The sequence below is a fragment of the Peromyscus eremicus genome, chromosome 8a (genome assembly GCF_949786415.1).
Source record: "Peromyscus eremicus chromosome 8a, PerEre_H2_v1, whole genome shotgun sequence".
Classification (NCBI taxonomy): Eukaryota; Metazoa; Chordata; class Mammalia; order Rodentia; family Cricetidae; genus Peromyscus; species Peromyscus eremicus.
Genome location: NC_081423.1, coordinates 84,746,921 through 84,767,916, shown reverse-complemented (window position 1 = coordinate 84,767,916; position 20,996 = coordinate 84,746,921). Strand labels below are relative to the sequence as shown.

Sequence of the window (20,996 nt, the reverse complement as noted above, 5' to 3'; positions counted from 1 at the left end):
AGCCCTCCTTCCTTGCCCTTTTCATTACTTTACATATCTTTTAAAAATGTTTGTCTGCTAATAGATGTAAAACCTCAAATTCGGACTGCAAGAGATCTTCTTCCCAGAGTGAGTCTGTAGCAGCGCCTTACTAGTGACCGATGGGGTGGAGGGGCAGCCCAGTGCAAGTGTTGTGTCCAGAGCCCTCTGTTTGCTCTTCAGTACTGCCAACAAACAACAAAAGTAAAGTCTCTCACTGCCACACGTTTTTCCTTAACCTGCTTGGGATTCCCCGATCTTACCCTCTGTTTGTGTCACCAGGGTGCCTTAGAATACAGTGAGCCGAAGATTACAACTTATCTCCACAGATCTATGTGGCTTAGTCTTCCTGGTGTAGGTTTTTCTCTACTGAAAAAGTCTGAGTCATGTGCACACACTTGTAGTTACTGATGCAGAAACTTGGGGCCAGCAGCCTGAAGGCCTCTTCCGGGTTTCTGTTTGATTTGTTGATATTAGTTGTTCTGTGGTTGCTGTTATTTAATTAGTTCTGGCTATGTAGTTGAACTTCTGATCCGTCTGCTGGGATTACAGATAGGAACCCGCCATGCTTTAAAGCCCACCCCTTAAAACAAAATACCTAGAACTGCTCAGTAAGTCAACCTTTGGCTTGTCTTGGACTATCTGATGACTTTGAGTTTATATTTCAACAAACCTTGATTACAGCCAAGTAGTTGGTGTCTCTTGCTCACTCTCTAGTAGCTGTGGGCTCCACATCATCTTTTACAGTCTGTGAGTCATGTTACTCAGACTCTTTGAAACACTTGAGATTGTGACTCAGGCCTCCTCGCTTCCTTCCTATGTTCCCAGTTCTCACTGACACCAGGCATACTGAAGCAGCAGCCTCCATAACCTCCAGACAGAATAGGGTTTTCTCTAAAGCTTCTTTGTAAGGACTATAATAGCATTTTCATTAGAAAAGTCTTTAATCCAGAGAACTACAGTTAATTTAGTTGGTCTTCAACTACTGGCTCATCATTGAGGGCTTCCCTGCACAGATGTTTTGGGAAGTTTAAGGGAAAGGCCAGCCATGTAATAGTCAACAGAAAATGTCTCTTGTGTTCTGTACTGTGCTGCAAATACACACTTTGAAAAATTACTACCAATGTTTTAGGAAAACAAGGTCTTCAAATCATCCTTCCTTCCCTCCCTTCTTCCTTCTTCCTGCCTCCTTCTTCCCCTTCCCTACTTTCTTTCCCTCATTTTGTTCTTTTTCTTACTCTTGCTGAACTCTAGAGAGCTGGAGCTGTAGACACATACCACTGTACATGAACCTTTCGTTTTGAGAACTAATGTAGCATTCAGTTGTTGTGTTTTTTCTTTCTTTCATTCAATTAAAATCTTTTTCACTAAATAAGGAATGTGGCTTGAATTTCTGTGAATATTAGTAGTTCAGCAAAATAAGCTACCTTATTTTCAGTTCTTCAGAAGATATACTTTATAATTTTGAGAGGTAAATCATGCTTTTGAGTCAGTTTAAATGATCCAGTATATCCATGTGGTTACACTGTATCTCCCAGCTGGGAGACTATATTGGATTTTTGTGCAGCGTAGACTTTGCACAGTCCTTGACAGAGTTTTGCAGTGAAGGCCTGCCTATCTGCATTTTCTTGGTTTTCTCACAAAAACTCTTATTTTTTTTTTTTTTCTGAGTTTCAGGTATGTTGTTCCTTTATTTTTTTGTAAAATTGTGCTCCTCTTTAGAATTTAAAGGAAAGGAACAGATGCAGTTCACAAAGAGAATTTCATATGAGCATGCAGTGGCAAATGAGCCAAGCCTGATAATCCATTGGGTAATAGCTGAGTTTTGGAAAACCTGACTGATGAAGGCCTGTGTCTTTATAAATTTTGCCAGACTTGGTAGCATGGTAGAAGCAGTAGATCTCTGTGAGTACAAGGCCAGCCTGTTCTTCATAGTGTGTTCCAGGCCAGCCAAGACTGCATAGTGAGACCCTGTTTTGAGGGGGTGGCGGGCTGGGGAATGAGGCTGGAGAGATGGTTTAGCAGTTAAGAACACTGACTGCTCTTCCAGAGGACTCAATTCCCTGCCCCCACATGGCAGCTCACAACCGTCTGTAACTCCAGTTTCAGGGGACTCAACACCCTCACTTACACATTCATGCAGGAAAAACATCAACACGCATAAAATAAAAATAAATTTTTAAAAAAGAAAGAAAATTGTTTGAGACAGTATCTTATTTTATAGCTCAGACTGGCCTCAAACTCAGAACAACCTTGCCTTGATCTCCCAAATGCTGAGGTTATAGTTGCTAGCTACCATGACTGGCTATAAAAAATTACCCTTTCAGGAGCTGGAGAGTTGGCTTAGTAGTTAAGAATGCTTGCTGCTCTTGCAGAGAATCCATGTTCAGTTTCTAGCCCCCACATGGCCGCTCACAACCATATATATTAGATTAAAATAGTCAGCTGTATTGGGGGGGGGACGACAAAAGACTCAGTTTGTTTTGTGTATGGGTTTTTTTTGTTTGTTTTTCCCAGAGCTGAGGACTGAACCCAGGGCCTTAAGCACTGTACACTGAGCTAAATCCTCAACCCCCAAAAGACCTAGTACTAACCCACATTGTTCAGCAGACCCCTTCTACAGTACACTGCCAGATTGACTATGAGAATAAACAAGGGCCTCAAGACAGCCCAGTGCCTAAAAGCACCTGCTGCTTTTACATAGGACCCAGGTTTGCTTTCTAGTACCCGCATCAGGCAGTTTACAACCACACATAACTCCAATTTTAGGGGACCCAGAGCCCTCTTCTGGCCTCCAGGTTTCCACTGCACACACATGGTGCACATACACAGGCAAAAACACATACATATAAAATAGAAGAATAAATATTTTTTTTAAAAAAAGGTAAGCAGAAGAGAAGCAGTACAAACAGTTGTGACCTACTAGCTGCTTCCTTGTGACTGACAAAGTAGTGAGTAAATTCAGAGCCAGCCTGGTTTTGATCCTCTCTCAAAAAGCAAAAAGAAGGCGTCAGACACAACTCAGTTGTAGAACACTTACCCATCATGAGTGAAGCCTTAAGGTTCAAATACTGAAAGGGAAAAGGTTATTTTGGCATTTAATCTCATAAACCTGTTGATACGTCATTCTAATTTTATAATGATGACAGCTGAGGCTGTGAGATAGAAACTCAGTTGACTAGTGACTAGTGGATTGACCTAGGTTTTCCTGACTGGAGTTTTACATTTGCACCTTTCTGAAAGACAGGAACAGCTGTATTGAGAACACCATCTGACAGTCACAGATGAGAACTAGGGCAAGGTGCTGACAGTGGAGAGTGAGTGCTATTCTGGGTTCTCAGGAGGGGAGGGGCCAGCAGAGACTGGGGAAAGGAATTCTTTGACCTCAAGTGGGGAAGGAGTCTTGGAGTCAGATAAGGAAAATATGAGTCTTAGCCTACGTCTTGGAGCCAGTGAGGTGACTCAGAACAGATAAGGGGCTGCTGCCCAGCCTTATGACAGTCAGTCCCTGGGACCCCTTAGGAGGAAGGGGAGAACCAAGTCATGCCAAGGCCTGTACACACAAAGGCATAGTAAATAAATACATAAATAAATGTTTGTTTTAAAGAAAAAAGCCCATGCTTTTCCGTTTCCATCAGAATGTCACCATCTGAAAGGAAGCTCTGTGTGTGCTAGGTTTGGGGTGGTTATGCACTGTCTCTCAGGTGTGTCTTAGACTTGTGAAGGTCTGATTTCTACCTTGAGACTCTAGGCTTGACTGAAGTTTGTAAGGGTATGAAGGAATATTTGCTGGACTTTATAGAGTACCCAGGTAGGTTTTACGTAGAAGGAAGCTTGCAATTTAGATTTGTTTCCTTGACAACATTTTGTTGTGTCTCTCTGTTTTTATACCTGTGGCGAGACTTTTGAGTAGACTGTGTTGAGAATGCTGTGGGCTTGGTTCTGTTCCTTCATCTTCCAAGAATGAACAGAGCCAAGCGTGTTGGCGCACTCCTTTAATCCCAGCACTCAGCAGGCAGAGGCCGTGGATCTCTTAGTTCTAGGTCAGCCAAGGCTACATAATTATACTTCGTTTCAAAAAAACAAAAGAGAGGAGGGGGAAGAAACCTAATCCTTATCTGAGGCAGTATGGAGGCTCCAAGCTTTGATAAAAATGATCATTGTTTTGAACAATGTCCTGTAGTTCAACAGATGTCTGTTAAAAGTAATGAAATGTTTATAAGAAGTAAAGAGATGACTGTGCATAGAAGAGCTTAATGAGGTGTATAGGGAAAAGATGGAAGATTTGGAGAAAAAAAATCACATTCTTTTTAGATTTGGCAAGAGGGCCTGTTAAGTGTTTAGAAAGAAAAAAGATTTATCCATTAAAAATGGTGTAATGGTCATAGTGGATCCTTTCTGCCCACTTCCTCTCAAAAGGAAAAAGTTGGAATTTATATTTGCTTAAAATAATTGATCCTCGCTGAGCCTGGTGGTGCAGGCATGTAATACTAACTATTTGGAAGGCTGCAGCAGGAGTTCAAGGCTTCTTGGGCCACAGACTAAGGTGAGTCCAGGCAGGTTACTGAAAATAGAAGAGGGTTGGGATATACAGATAGCTTAGTGGTATAGCACCTATTTGCTTTTTGTGAGACCCTAAGTTCAAGCTAAAAGGAAAAGTTTAACACCGAAGAGAGAATTTATAAAAATCTTAATGTGTGCAGGACCTACACCAGTAATAGTGTTATTAGCTGCTGATTAATTGAAGTTCTCCAAAGTAAAGATAACTGAGCACAGACCCTACTTTTAGGCCGTGCAGTCGTCCCCGAAGTTCTACGATCATTTCTCTTGAGGAAATGGAAATGATTACAGAAAAACAGAAGGATGGTTTCATTTATCTAGAAGTGATTACTATGTTTGTCTGTGTGTGTACACACGTGTGTTTTCAGGCTCTTTGCTTCTCCCCAGCCCTTGTAGAGTGTATGGTTTTGTCCCTGATTGTTCAGTATAATCGTTTGTAGATTCACTGAGAGCTTATGTAGTAATGCTTGCCTTATTTTTTTTTTTCTCTTCCACTCTTGTTTATTTTTTACTTTTTTTTTTCCTCTTTGTGATGTGACATTTTCAGCTGATGTTTTGAAAGCAAATCCTTCTAATTTGGGAGCCCAGATCACAAGAGTGAGTTTTTCTATAGTGTCTTTAGCTGTCTATCTTTTTTGTGTGTATGTCTTTCTTCCCTTCCCCTCCCAATTCTAAAAGATTTGAAATACATTTCATAAATATTAGGTAAGAAAATTCCTGTCTGTTGAACACCATGCCTTTCTAAAGCAATGTCCACTTTATATTGGGTCAACTCCCTTTTCCTAAACTGTTGGAAAAGCACAGGCTAATGGGTAGGCCTTGCTTCACTTTTTATATTATCATGTTGCACTGTCTTCATTGCAGATGGGTATGTCTGGACTCTGTCACCAGCCTGTCTCATGACAAGCCTTTCTTCAGCGTTCGTTTCTTTTGTTTTGAGGAAAATTATGCAGTAGCATCTGGAAACAAAAGACCCATTCTGTTACTTGAAGTTTAAGTAACAAAATCTTTCTTTCCTGTGTTCTCCTCCTTCATCCCTGGTGTTCCTCTCAGGGCTGCGAAGGAATGAAATTATTGGTTTCAGCAGACTGGCTGGGTGAAGGTGGTCAGGCTGAGTTCTGAGCATGCTATGGTTGGGAACCTCCCTTGGCTTTAGGAGTTACAGGAAAGTTAGTGCTGAAACCAAACAAAACCCACACCTTTTATTTTATCGTGGGGAAAAAAGTATTTATTTTGTTCTGATTTTGATTTACTCACTTCCCCCATGTAAGCTGTACATTGCTTTTTAAAATCTTACACCTTGGGTGATTTTCTGTACCAGCCTAACCCCTTTCTGGTCTCTTCGGCCTGTGTTGCTACAATGTATCTCACATTTGTTTGTCTGGTTCTGCATCCTGGAAGAGCAGGTGATTGGTCTCTCTTCTTTCTTCCCAGTACTCTAAAATTTGCCTGTTGCTTCTGAAATCATTTTGTTTTGTACAATAAGACAAATGCCATGCTATATCCTAATTACAAATGCTCATATCCAAGTGTCATACTCAAAGTAATTAGCCATTGTGTTTCTGGGTACCATATAAATATAGTGTATTCCACGCTAGTATTATAACTTTAGTTGAGGGTAAATATTTTAAAGGCGTTGCCTTCACATCTGTATGTCATTTAAAATTACTCACCCTCTGTTTCTTCCTTTCTGTTAACTCAGAGATTAAAAGATCTCAAGCAGAGAGAGTTTGCTCGAAATGTGTCTTCAAGATCCCGCAAAGATGAGAAGAAGCAAGAAAAAGCCCTTCGGAGGCTCCACGAGTTGGCAGAGCAGAGAAAACAAGCTGAATGGTAGGGAAGTTTCATGTTGAGTGTTTTGTGGCTAAATAGAATCCTTAGGCCAGTGGTGGCACACGCCTTTAATCTCAGTACTCAGGAGGCAGAGGCAGGCGGATCTCTGTGAGTTTGAGGCCAGCCTGGTCTACAGAGTGAGATCCAGGACAGCTAGGGCTGTTACACAGAAACCCTATCTGGAAAAACCAAACAACAACAAAATCCTTAAGATTTAAATTTATAGATTTAAAATTATAATTCAAACACTGGATGTGGTAGCTCATGCCTATAATCCTAGCACTTGGGAGCCCGAGGCAAGAGAATTGTTGTAAGATTGAAACCAACCTGAACTACAGTGTGAGACCCTATCTCAAAAAATATTTAAATTGGGAGCACTTACTGCTCTTCCAGAAGTCTCGAGTTCAGTTCCCAGGACTCATGTCAGGTGGCTCACAACCATCTGCAACTCCAGGGGACCCAATGTCCTTATCAGGCCTCCAGTGGCACTGGCACTCACATGGCATACACTCACACAGACACATAGATTAAAAAAAAATCTTTAAAACAATTTTTAAATTGGACTCGGTGTGTATCTCAATGCTTACCTAAGGATGTATAGAGCCCTAGGTTTGATCCCCAGTACCATATAAGCATGTTGACACATAGCTATAATCCTAGCACTCAGGAAATACAGGGCTATCCTTGGTTGAGTAATGAGTCTGAAGTCAGCCTGATACACCTGAGAACTTGTCTTTAAAAAAAAAAAAAAAAGGAGAACCGGAGAACCAGGTGGTGGTGGCACACACCTATAATCCCAGCTCTCGGGGAGGCAGAGGCAGGCAGATCTCCGTGAGTTCGAGGACAGCCAGGACTACAGAGAAACCTTTTCCCAAAACATCAAAAAAGGAAAGAAAATGAGGAGAGAGGACAGAGCCTTGGCTTATGAACGACCACTCTTACCTTCAGAAGTGTGACAGTCCTGGCATAGGAGATATGTGTGCATCTGAGTGTTTGGTCACTCCCCAGAGGAGGGGACAGTTGCTTTTGCCATTCTGGCCCCATACACCCTCGGTTTGCTGTTATCCTAGACTTGAAATTTCTACTTTGTGTTTATTTTGTTTGGCTTTTCTTTTTCTGTACTGAAAAGGAGCCAAAATAAGTGAGAATTGGAAAAGAAAAAAAGCACTTAAAGAACCCATGAGCTCTAATGTGGAATTAAACTACCTATAAAATGATTGAAATTACTTATCTGACAGAGTTTTAAATTTTATTTGCTGTGTGAATGTGCGTGTATGCGCACATGTGAATACACATGCCATGATGCATGGAAGACAGAGGAGAGTTCTGTGGGGTCTGTTCTCTTCATCTTCCTTTACATGGGTTCCAGGGATTAAACTCAGATCACTAGGCTTGCAAGGCAAACCTTTACCCACTGAACCGTCTCACCAACCCAGTTTGCAACTCTTCATATAATAAACATCTCTCTCTTGGGCATGTTCCAAGAATATCTCCTTGGAAGATATACATCAGGCTACTTTCTGTTTCAGGACATATTATAGTAACATCTTTTTCTTCAGAAGCATCTTTTAGTTATCATTTTATAAATTACCAGTTAAAAGATGACCAAGTAGGGATGATTGTTGTGTAGGGAACTGGTTTGGCACTCACCCTGACAAGCACCATTATTTGTTAGTGTGAGGTAGACTAACACAATATAAATATGTCTTACTCTCCATATCTGCTTAGATTCCATCTTTGAACAGCAGCAGCATGCACAGCAAAATCTAGATACCATGGTATCTGGGTTTTTTGACTCCCAAGTTCAGAACAGCTTATAGCTAGTGAATATCTAATTAGGTGTCTTTAGTTATTGAGTTCAGAATTCAAGAAATGCCATACACTGAAAATTGTTGGCAAAGCTATGTAGTAAACACTGGATTTCAAGCTCTTCTGTAGTCCTGTTGTGGCAGCTGGAAGGTTGCTTGTCACAGGTATTGTTCTGGGCACCCAGAAAGTATAATAGTTCTTGTGGATTTATTTTCTGTGCCTTCACTTACTCAATTAGCTGTAATATGAAAATATTAAAAGGGGGCCAGAGGGTACCTCAGCAGAGTCCCCAGAACCCACACAGTGGAAGGAGAGAACCAATTCTACAGTTGTTCTCTGACTGCGACACATGTACTATGGCTTGTATGTATATACACACACAATAAAATGGAACAAGAAATACATTAAGGGCTGGAGAGATGGCTCAGTGGTTAAGAGCACTGGCTGCTCTTCCAGAGGTCCTGAGTTCAATTCCCAGCAACCACATGGTGGCTCCCAACCATCTGTAATGAGATCTGGTGCCCTCTTCTGGCCTTCAGGGATACATGCAAGCAGAGCACTGTATACATAATAAATAAATAAATCTTTAAAAAAAAAAAAAAAGAAATACATTAAAAAGAAAATTATAGTTGGGTGTAGTGGCACACGCCTTTAATCCAATCACTTGAGAGGCAGAGGCAAGTGGATCTCTCTGAGTTCGAGGCTGGTCTACCGAAAGAATTCTAGGACAGCCAGGGCTACACAGAGAAACCCTCTCTTGAAAAAGAAAACAAAACAAAACAAAACAAAATTGTGGAAGTAATTAGTGAGTTTTAAGTTGTGTGCTAGATGTGTGTTATAATGACCGAAACATGAATCATCCATTTATTTAGTATGTCCATGCTCCCCATCCATTTTAAGGGAAGAAGGAATACATATTCCCATAACTTGCATTATAGTACATTGTCATAACTCCTCTGTTTTTTTTTTTTTTTTTTTTAATTTATTTATTTATTATGTCTGCATAGTTCCAGCATGTATGCCTACACACCAGAAGAGGGCACCAGATCTCACCCTAGATGGTTGTGAGCCACCATGTGGTTGCTGGGAATTGAACTCAGGACCTCTGGAACAACAGCCGGTGCTCTTAACCTCTGAGCCATCTCTCCAGCCCCAACTCCTCTGTTCTTGTAGTTAATCTCTTGGTGTGTCAATTTATAAATTAAACTATCGTAATGTGCCTGAGAGCGGGGGGGGGGGGGGGGGGGGGGGGGAGTGTGTGTTTCAGTACAATCTACAATATCATGTATCCGCTTGTGGTCTATAAATATCTACCATGTGACTAAAGAGAGTGCTAATGCATCACAGAAACAAAGCATGACTTTAGATGTGGTGCCCAAGACATAAGGAAGACTATTTAATTTCTAAGACAGCTATAACCACAGAGTAATCCAATGGAGGTTTCCGGCTATGTTTAATTTAGAATATATACTGCTGCATATATTTGTAATATCAGCCTTCTTGAGGCCAAGGAACTAGGATTGCCTTATAGGTTCAAGGCCAGCCTGGGCTACATAACTAGATTTCAAAACAAACAACAAACCAATATGTACATTTTTTTTTAATGAAATTTGAGCAGAGTATGGTGGTACACACCTTTAATCCTAACGTGCAAGCAGATCTCTTGAGTTGAAGGCCAGCCTGGTATACATAATGAGTTCCAGGCCAGTGATACTACATAGTGAGACCCTGTCTCAAAAAATAAAAGAAATTTGAGACACTTGCCACCAACTCTACATGGAAGGAAATAACCCACTCTCTCAGGTTCTGACCCCTACATGGCACAAATAAACACACACATACATGTGTGCACATGCATGCAGAAGAGAATTTTTTATGTAAATTTGAAAGTACAGGAAATGAAAGCTTTTTCCTTCATTTTCTAATTTTTTTTTATGTGCATTAGTGTTTTGTCTGCATGTATGTCTCTGTGAGGGTGTCAGATCTTGGAGTTAAAGACAGTTGTGAGCTGCCATGTGGGTGCTGGGAATTGAACTCGGGTCCTCTGGAATAACAGCCAGTGCTCTTAACTGAGGAGCCATCTCTCCAGCCCTAAAGCTTTTTCTACAGCTAAATGAAATATAGTCCTTTTTTTTCTGTGGTGAGAGGCAAAGCAAGGTCTTACTTCGTTTCCTCGTGTGGCCTTGAACTCCCTGAATAGCTCAGACCAACCTTGAATTCAGTAGTAAATCTCCTGTCTCTGTCCCCTAAGTACTGTGCTTACAGGCTTAAGCCACCATGCCCTGTGGAATAACCTTTGGAATAGTTGTACATTCATATATTTGATTGTATGCCAGTTGGTAGGAAGATACATTAAGAAATATGTTTGGAGCGGGCGGTGGTAATCCCAGCACTTGAGAGGCAGAGGCAGGCAGATCTCTTGAGTTCCAGGACAGCCAATGATAGACAGAGACCCTGTCTAGAAGGAGGAAAGGAAGAGGGCAGGGAGGAAGATTGGAAGGACCAGTGGGATGGCTCAGTGGGTAAAGTTTGTTCTTGCCACTGGGACTAATGACTTAAGTTCAAACCCCAGAATCTACATGGTAGATAGAGAGTGCCAGCTCCAACCTCTATTACAGGCCATTGGCGTGCACCCCACACACACACACACAGTAAATAAATAATCGTAATCTTAAAAGTAGAGGGGCTAAAAAGGTTGCTCAGTGGTTAAAAGCACTAGATGCCCTTCCATAGGACCTGGATTCAGTTTCCAGCTCCCACATGATGGCTCACAATCTTCTATAACTCTAATCCCAGAACATTCTGATGCCCTCTTCTGACCTTCAAAGGCACTGTACACATACAAGCAAAATATACACATAAAATAAAAATAAAAATTATAATTTAAAAAAGGTTGGTAATAGGTTAAAGCTGAATCTGTGAGAAGGTATTGGTAAAGAATTTGAGTTGGGGGGACTGGAGAGATGACTCAGATTAAGAACACTGGCTGCTTTTCCAGAGGACTTGGGTTCAATTCCCAGTACCCACATGGCAGCTCACAACTACCTATATCTCCAGTTCTAGGGGATGGAGCACCCTCACACAGACATACATGTAGGCAAAACACTAATGCGCATAAAATTAAATTGTTTTAAAAAGAGTTGTGAAATAAGCCTTTTTGTAGGGCAGATAGCTTAAGAGATGAAAATAACTAACTGGCCTTGGTAATTTAGTGTGGTACTTTAATCAAATGAAACTTTGCCTAGCTCTGCTCAACAAGTTCCATTCATCAGCACATTGGTAGGGACCAGCTACTCTGAATCTTTGAGACCTACCTATGATGAGTGGAAGGACAAAGAAGATGAATATTTTACAAGCTATATCATAACTCTCTTATTTTTTCACTTTCTGAACCACTGTATAGTGCACCTGGAAGTGGCCCCATGTTCAGACCAACCACAGTGGCCGTAGATGAAGATGGTGGGGAGGAGGATAAAGACGAGTCATCAGCAAACAGTGGTGCAAGTGCTGTCTCTTCTTGTGGCCTTGGATCTGACTTCTCCACAGATAAAGGGGGCTCCTTCACTGCAGTACAGATCACCAATACCACTGGACTGGCACAGGCTCCTGGGTCAGCCTCCCAAGGTATCAGCTTTGGCATTAAGAATAATCTGGGGCCCCCACTGCAGAAATTGGGAGTTTCATTTTCCTTTGCCAAAAAGGCTCCCGTCAAACTTGAATCAATAGCATCTGTTTTCAAGGACCATGCAGAGGAAGGGACCTCTGAAGATGGAACAAAAGCTGATGAGAAGAGTTCTGACCAGGGAGTGCAGAAGGTGGGAGATACTGATGGGAGTGGAAATCTTGATGGAAAGAAAGAAGATGAAGATCCTCCAGATGGAGGGTCCCTTGCCTCAACACTGTCCAAGTTAAAAAGGATGAAGCGGGAAGAAGGAACCGGAGCTACAGAGCCAGAGTATTACCACTACATCCCCCCAGCACACTGCAAAGTCAAACCCAATTTTCCCTTCTTACTCTTTATGAGAGCCAGTGAACAAATGGAAGGTGATCATAGTACACACTCAAAGAGTGTCGCAGACAACAAAAAAAGCAGTTCTCCCAAGCCTAAAGGTTGCAGTAAGGCAGCAGCAAGCCACGGAGCAGAAAAGACAGTTAGTGAAGTCTCTGAGCCACACAAGGAAACCACTGGGGCTGAGCCTTCAGAACCTGGAGACAAAACGGAGACAAAGAAGGGCTCAGGAGGGGTCACAGGTGAGCAGAGTGTGGAGAGTCAGGAGACTTCAGAGGGCCAGATGCATGAATCCAACCCGAAAGAAGTTTCTCAGGCCACCTCTGCGGCAGCAATAGCAGGCCAAGGACCCAAACATCCCACTGGTCCGTTCTTCCCTGTGTTGAGTAAGGATGAGAGCACTGCCCTCCAGTGGCCGTCGGAACTGTTAATTTTCACCAAAGCGGAACCCTCTGTTTCCTACAGTTGTAACCCCTTGTACTTTGACTTTAAACTTTCCAGAAACAGGGATGCCAGAGCTAAAGGGACAGAAAAACCAAAAGATGGTGCAGGCTCCTCAAAGGACCACCTCCAGGGCCTTGATCCTAGAGAGCTGAGTAAAAGCAAGGAGGGGGACCAGGATGTGGTGCACTCCTCAGAAGGCAGAGTGGATGAACCTGCTTCAGGGGCTGCCTGTAGCAGCCTGAACAAGCAGGAGCCTGGTGGTAGCCATGGGTCAGAGACTGAAGACACAGGAAGAAGCCATCCTAGCAAGAAAGAACCATCAGGCAAGTCCCACAGACACAAAAAGAAAAAGAAACACAAAAAATCTAGTAAACACAAACGGAAACACAAGGCAGACTTGGAAGAGAAAAGTTCTAAGGCAGAGTCTGGAGAGAAATCTAAGAAGCGCAAAAAACGAAAACGAAAGAAGAACAAGTCATCAGCCCCACCTGATTCTGAACGAGGACCCAAACCGGAACCCCCTGGGAGCGGTAGCCCTGCACCACCAAGAAGACGGCGCCGTGCCCAAGATGATTGCCAGCGACGGTCCCTTCCTGCTGAAGAAGGAAACGGTGGCAGGAAGGATGATGGGGGAGGTGGGAGCAGTTGCCAAGATCACAGTGGAAGGAAGCACAAAGGTGAACCTCCAGCTTCCTCCTGCCATCGGAGAGCTGGTACCAAACGGAGCAGCCGCTCCAGCCATCGCAGCCAACCCAGTAGTGGGGAAGAGGATAGTGATGATGCCTCTTCTCACAGGCTGCACCAGCAGTCTCCATCCCAGTACAGTGAGGAGGAGGAGGAGGAAGAGGAGGAGGAGGAGGAGGAGGAGGAGGAGGATGAAGACTCAGGCAGTGAGCATTCTCGTAGCCGCTCTCGATCTGGCCGTCGCCATTCCTCACACCGTTCCTCCCGGCGTTCTTACTCAAGCAGCTCTGATGCTTCTTCAGACCAGAGCTGCTACAGTAGACAGCACAGTTACTCTGATGACAGCTATAGTGACTACAGTGACCGATCACGAAGGCACTCTAAGCGCTCTCATGACTCAGATGATTCAGACTATGCCAGCTCCAAACACAGGTCCAAACGACACAAGTACTCATCCTCTGATGATGACTACAGCCTCAGTTGCAGCCAGTCCCGAAGCCGATCTCGGAGTCACACTAGGGAGCGCTCAAGATCCCGGGGCCGAAGCCGCAGCAGCAGCTGCTGTAGTCGCAGTCGAAGCAAGAGGAGAAGTCGCAGCACCACAGCCCACAGCTGGCAGCGAAGCCGGAGCTATAGCCGGGAGCGCAGCCGCAGCACCAGGAGTCCTTCCCAGAGATCAGGCTCCAGAAAGGGGTCGTGGGGTCACGAGAGCCCGGAGGAGAGGCGCTCTGGCCGACGGGATTTCATTCGCTCAAAGATCTACCGCTCTCAGTCTCCCCACTATTTCCGATCAGGTCGGGGAGAAGGTCCTGGGAAGAAAGAAGACGGCCGAGGAGATGACAGTAAAGGAGCAGGCCTGCCCTCCCAGAACAGCAGTACCGGCACAGGAAGTGACTGCAGTCCTGAAGATAAGAATTCTGTCACTGCCCGGCTGCTACTAGAGAAGATCCAGTCCAGGAAAGTGGAGAGGAAACCCAATATGTGTGAGGAGGTGCTGGCCACCCCTAATAAGGCTGGGCTCAAATACAAGAACCCCCCACAAGGTTACTTCGGGCCTAAGCTCCCCCCTTCTCTTGGTAATAAGCCTGTCCTTCCACTAATAGGGAAGCTTCCAGCTACCCGGAAGCCCAGTAAGAAATGTGAAGAGTCTGGCTTGGAAAGGGGTGAAGAGCAGGAGCAGTCTGAGCCAGAAGAAGAGTCCCCAGGGAGTAGTGATGCTCCATTTGGGCATCAGTTCTCAGAGGCAACAGCTGGCCCCTTATCAGACCCTCCTCCGGAAGAGCCAAAGTCTGAAGAAGCTACTGCTGATCACTCTGCGGCTCCGCTAGGCACCCCAGCACACACTGACTGCTACCCTGGGGATCCAGCCATCTCCCATAACTACCTCCCTGACCCCAGTGATGGAGATACCCTGGAGTCTCTGGATAGTGGCAGTCAACCAGGCCCTGTGGAATCCAGCTTGCTACCTATAGCCCCAGACCTTGAGCACTTCCCCAGTTACGCACCTCCCAGTGGAGAACCTAGTGTTGAGTCGACAGATGGGACTGAGGATGCTTCCTTGGCTCCTCTAGAGAGCCAGCCCATCACCTTCACCCCGGAGGAGATGGAGAAGTACAGCAAGCTCCAGCAGGCTGCACAGCAGCACATCCAGCAGCAGCTTCTGGCCAAACAAGTAAAGGCCTTTCCAACCTCAGCAGCCCTGGCCCCAGCCACACCAGCCCTGCAACCTATTCACATTCAGCAGCCAGCCACAGCCTCTGCCACCTCCATCACAACTGTTCAACATGCCATCCTACAGCACCATGCTGCGGCTGCTGCCGCTGCCATTGGCATTCACCCTCATCCTCACCCCCAGCCACTTGCCCAAGTACATCATATTCCCCAGCCCCATCTGACCCCTATTTCCTTGTCCCATCTCACTCACTCAATCATCCCTGGCCACCCTGCCACCTTTCTTGCTAGCCACCCTATCCATATAATCCCTGCTTCAGCCATCCATCCCGGGCCCTTCACTTTCCACCCTGTCCCACACGCTGCCCTCTACCCTACCCTGCTTGCACCACGGCCTGCTGCAGCAGCTGCCACCGCCCTCCATCTTCACCCTCTTCTTCACCCCATCTTCTCAGGTCAGGACCTGCAGCACCCTCCCAGCCATGGTACTTGAGTTGGGATTTGTAAGCTTAATTTGGGCTAGGGAAGGTGACCTGTTCTTCCCTGGGGGTGTTGAGCCATTTATTCCAGCAAGTAAAAGCTGGAATGGGCAGTGTCTTGACAGCCAAAGAAATGAGTTTTGGCTTGCAGGGATGGATTTAGATTCGAGGTTTGCTTTGGGTTTACTATCAGGGATATTTTCCCCTTTCTATTAGTTCCTCCCTCCCGTGTTTCTACGCTAGGGAACACCAGTAAGTGCTACCCACACTCCTCTGCAGCAGACTGTCAAGTATAGATACTTCCTGCCTCCCTCTACTTTCTAGTCCTCTGCTCTTCCCTCTGTAAGTTTAAAACATTTTCCTCCTCTGATGGGTTGTCACCAAAGCACCTGCCTGCCCTGGGCCCATCTGGCCTTGCCCTCCTCAGTGCCACGAGGAAAGCCAGGCTGTCTCTTCGGCGGTGGAAACTCCGCCACTTTGGGCAGTGTCTTTGAACAGCGTTTGGTGACGTCATCCCAGGTGAGGTGGAAGAGGGAGTCTAACCTAGAACCAAAAGCAACTCAGGCTGCAATTTAATCACTTTCCTTACAAACGGAGCCGCGCATTGGGCACTACTGTCCTCATGCCCCTCGTCTCAGAAGAGGCATCTCCATATCCCAGAAAAGAAGATCCTATCATGAGTAGAAGCTATGCGGAACAGAGAGTAACCATGTGCTTCCCAGAAAGGAGCTCATGTCTGGAGGGTATATTTTCTTCTGTTATGTTGATGTTTTCTTCTTAATTTATAGGATTTTTTAATGTAAAATTGCACTGAACTCTATAAACGTAAATGCTGCTTTTTGTAGCCCATATTAAAAAGGTTCCGTATTTGTAGTATACTGCAATAATATTTTTTACATCCAGCTCTTTAAGTGATCCTTGTTCTGGTGGCTTTCTGTAAATATGTTTGCCCTAGTTGAATTAAGAAACTTTAAAGGTTATAAAGTTAAAAAAAAATAAAGTATTTGTTTTCTGCTAGATGCAAAAATGACTAAGCATGTATATTTTATCAAGCTCCTGTATTTTTTGAAGTTATGAATTATAAAAATGTTACAACTTTTTTTTTTTTTTTTTTTTTTTTTTTTTTTTTTGCTGGGACAAGTGATAAGTAATTTGCAGTAATTGGTTCATCCTGCACTGGGATTTTTGAGATAATGGGCAGCAAGCAGCTGCAGGCATCAGGAAGATGCTCAGTTTCAGTGGTCTCCCTGATACGCTTTGTTAGACAGAGAAACAGTGGACTCCATGAGAAGGGGAAAATTGATTCAACAGCTTTATTCTCTGGCAGCAGTGACACTCGGTGACTGTCTGAGAGAGGACCCTTGGTTCCCCTGGGGACCTCGTTCCGGACAGTCTGTTTGCCTTCCTAGTATTTAGCCCCCTCTGACAATTTTTTTAATGTGCCTTTTGGGTTGGCTAGAAACTACAATAGAAGTAGACCAGAGGATAATAGAGTTGGGACAGTTTTCTCCTCTTTCTGTTGGGAGGTGAGCACGTTTACAGGGACATGGAGGTCTTTGGCTTCACGGTTGTGTGCCGTCTGCCCAGCTCGGTTTCAGCAGTAGAGGCTTCTTTTTCTTTTCTCCCGTGACACTGACCAGAAGTGCATCAGTCCCTCTTCCCTCTTGCCTTCCTTCACCCAGGCTCTCAGCCCTAGGTACCACTCTGACCCAAAGGTGCTTGTCATGCAGGTCTCATCTCCTCTGTTGTTAGTGTTCTTCTTGTGACTAGAACTGGGTAAGCAGTCAGCTGACAAGGTAAACAACCCTACTTGTCTCGGCCAAGCTTCTCTATTCATGCCTTCTAGAATCCCCAGAAGGGAGAGGTTTTGAGTTTATGAGAAGCGAGTGCTGGGCGAACGAGGCGCTTGCCTGAGCCTTTCCTACCTGCTCAGTCCTCGTCTGATTCAGAAGTATCACTTTTTGGATAACTAGCCCTGGAAAAATGAAATCATCGATTTGAAGTGAAGGGACTCATTTTCCTTGCTTTCAGCCCATGTAAATATTTAAATAAAACAATACAGTATTAACATTTGTGCTGCTTCCTGTTAGGTTGTAGATTGAGCTGCACTCTGGCCGCCTCTCTGCCTTCCTGGAGGCAGTTCTCTTTAACTTCCAGAATAGTAGTTTTAAAACTTCAGAAAAAAAAGGAAAAACAAAATAACCTATCCTTACTTACAAGCATAACAGATTGTATTTAACTTTATCACATATGATAGAGATATATATGCTGTAAAATGAGGGAAGGAACTTTCTAATAAACCAATGCTTTGTGGAAACTTAGCAGAGTCTGTTGTCATTGTTCCCACTTCCACTCAGGCTGGGGCAGGTTGGAGATGTGGGTTATAAACAATGTCTTGTTGGAAGTAATTAAATAATAGATCCTTCTAAACCAGGTGGAGATACTTGGAATTGTTTTTCTGGGAGCTTGGGTTGCCTGAGGGTCTGGATAGTTTACCTCCAGGGGAAGACGTGTGTGTTCTGCCCAGTCGTAGCCAGATGACTGCCGATGTGCGCTTCTTTAAGAGCAACAGAATTACAAGATTCCTCTGGCCTTTGCCCTCCAGGTGTAACTGAATTACCAGGCTTGAATTACTGGCCTCAGCCCCTGACCACCTCACACCAGGAATTCCCAGGAGAGCCTGGGAAGCTGGCATGGAAGGTGTACACAGTGATAGTTTTCCTCTTCCTCAGCCTTTGAGAGTTGGGTGATGGCTGTCTCCTTCCTTCTTTTATGTAGTTGTGTGATCTCTACCACAGAAAAGCTGAGTGCACAGAACTGTTTGAAATAGTGAAGATCTGTGTTCTAAGGAAGGATGTTAGTGAAAAGGGGCTGGAGAGTTGGCTCAGTGGTTAAGAGTGCCTGTTGTTACAAAGGAACCAGTTTCAATTCCTAGCACCCACATGGAGGCTCACCACCTCCTCGGGCTTCAGGCATGCACCCATGTGGTATACGGACATACTTGCATGCAAAACACTCACACACATAAAAATTGTAAATATAAATCTAATTTTTTTTTTTTAATGAAGTGAATTTCTGAGAGCAAGGAAGGCAGCAAGCAGAAGAGACAGGGCTGCATAGCCTGTGCTGTGTGAAGTCGGTCTGTCTGCGTAGCCTGTGCTGTGTGAAGTCGGTCTGTCTGCGTAGCCTGTGCTGTGTGAAGGCAGTCCTGTCTGCGTAGCCTGTGCTGTGTGATGGCAGTCCTGTCTGCATAGCCTGTGCTGTGTGAAGGCAGTCCTGTCTGCATAGCCTGTGCTGTGTGAAGGCAGTCCTGTCTGCATAGCCTGTGCTGTGTGAAGGCAGTCTGTCTGCCTGGGTAGCCTGTGCTGTGTGAAATCAATTGCTTTGTTCTGGTAAGGGCTCAGCCATCTTACTTGAGACACGTAAGTACTCCTCCCTCTTTTACATCCTTGATGACTAATCCAGACCTTGTCAACCATTGCTATTCTTGTTGCCACAGAAAATTCCGCCTTACCCATACCAGCTCCTATCTGATTATTGCAGCATTTTCCTGGCTGACTTCCCTGACTAGGATCTAACACTCTGCCCCAAGTACGTTTATCAGCTTTTCAGAACCCGAGTGCCATTCATTTTATATTCACTGTTTCCAGTATAATTGTGAGCTCTGAGAAGATAAGCTAATTCTTTTTTTTTTTAAGATTTATTTATTTATTATGTATACAGCATGTATGACTGCAGGCCAGAAGAGGGCACCAGATCTCATTACAGATGGTTGTGAGCCACCATGTGGGTGCTGGGAATTGAACTCAGGACCTCTGGAAGAGCAGTCAGTGCTCTTAACCCCTGAGCCATCTCTCTAGCCCCGATAAGCTAATTCTTATAGCTCCTTTAAAACAAACAAAACTCCTTCAGGCATTCTCTGTTAACCTTGCTCAATGCCAGACAAACTATGATAGAAGCTTGAAGGTTGCTGACTAAATGAAGCCAAAACAGAGCTAGGTTCATTGACGGATTTTGGGGACCTCAGACTAATGGAATAAAAAAGTGAGAATATTACCAATCCTCGATCCACTTTCATCAGGGAGATAACCCAGTTCTGACACCAACGGAATGCAGTCTGCAGTCTTCTTCCCTGGCCCAAATCTCATCTATCTTCCTCTGGTTTCTGCTTTTAATGAATATCATAGTCCACCAGCTAACTGGGGACCAAACCTTTGGATTACCTTTGGCCACTTCCAGCTCCTGATTCTGTCCTTAGCTGCAGTTTCTTTCTTGGTTTTTGGGAACAGCATTGGTATGTAGCCTTGGATGGCCTTGGTGACTTGCTGTATGGCCCAGGCTAACCTCAGACTTGATGTATCTGTCTTCTTCCTGCCTCATCCTGCTTGATTATAGTCTTGTGTCACTATGCCCATCTCTGCTGTCTCTTACCACCAGTACCTGGTTCAGGCATCACCACCTTTAACCCAGAATGCTGACCTACTCAGCTGGTCTTTCCACAATGTCCCTTCTCCAGTCTGTTGTAGCCACAGGCAGCCAGTATCATATTCTAAATTGGAGCACAGTTCATCATTGAATCTATCTTAGGGTTTCTGCTCCTTCAGTGAAACACCATGATGAAAGCAACTTGGGGAGGAACGGGGTTTTTTAAGCTTAGACTTACACATCACAGTTCATCATCAAAGGAAGTCAGAGCAGGGACCTGGAGGCAGGAGCTGATGCAGAGGCCATGGAGGGGTGCTGCTTACTGGCTTGCTCAACCTGCTTTCTTTTTGGTTTTTCGAGACAGGGTTTCTCTGTGTAGCTTTGCGCCTTTACTGGATCTCGCTCTGTAGACCAGGCTGGCCTCAAACTCACAAAGATCCGCCTGCCTCTGCCTCCCGAGTGCTGGGATTATAGGCGTGCGCCACCACTGCCCGGCTCAACCTGCTTTCTTATAGAACCCAGGACCACAAGCCCAGGGATGGCACCACCCACAATGGGCTGGGCCCTTCCTCCTCAATCACTATTAAGAAAATGTCTTACAGGCCTGCCTGCAACCTGATCTGATAGATTCATATTCTTTTGTTTGGTTGGGTTTTTTTTGGTTTGGTTTGTTTTTCAAGGCAGAGTTTCTCCATATAGCCCTGGCTGTTCTGGAATTGGCTGTGTAGACCAGGCTGGACTCTGCCTGGTTCTGCCTCCCCAGTGCTGGGATTAAAGGTGTGTACCACCACCACCTGGCTTGGAGGCATTTTCTTTTTTTTCTTTTTTTTTTTTTTTCTTTTTTAAGATTTACTTATTTATTATGTATACAGTGCTCTGCCTGCATGCCAGAAGAGGGCGCCAGATCTCATTACAGATGGTTGTGAGCCACCATGTGGTTGCTGGGAATTGAACTCAGGACCCCTGGAAGAACAGCTAGTGCTCTTAACCGCTGAGCCATCTCTCCAGCTCTGGAGGCATTTTCTTAGTTGAGGTTCCCTCCTCTTAGATGACTTTAGTCTATG

At 44.5% G+C, this 20,996-nt stretch overlaps 1 protein-coding gene across 2 annotated transcripts in view; it reads left to right on the top strand.

Annotated features, from left to right (window-relative positions):
* Positions 1–16,534, top strand: part of Gpatch8 (G-patch domain containing 8) — a 72,642-nt gene extending 56,108 nt beyond the window's left edge. For both annotated transcript variants that reach the window (XM_059271877.1, XM_059271878.1), the window contains 2 exons: positions 6,281–6,411; positions 11,624–16,534. In XM_059271877.1, the coding sequence (XP_059127860.1) occupies positions 6,281–6,411; positions 11,624–15,521 (4,029 nt within the window). In that variant the 3' untranslated portion in view covers positions 15,522–16,534. The remainder of the gene's footprint in view (positions 1–6,280; positions 6,412–11,623) is intronic.
* Positions 16,535–20,996: the final 4,462 nt, after the last annotated feature.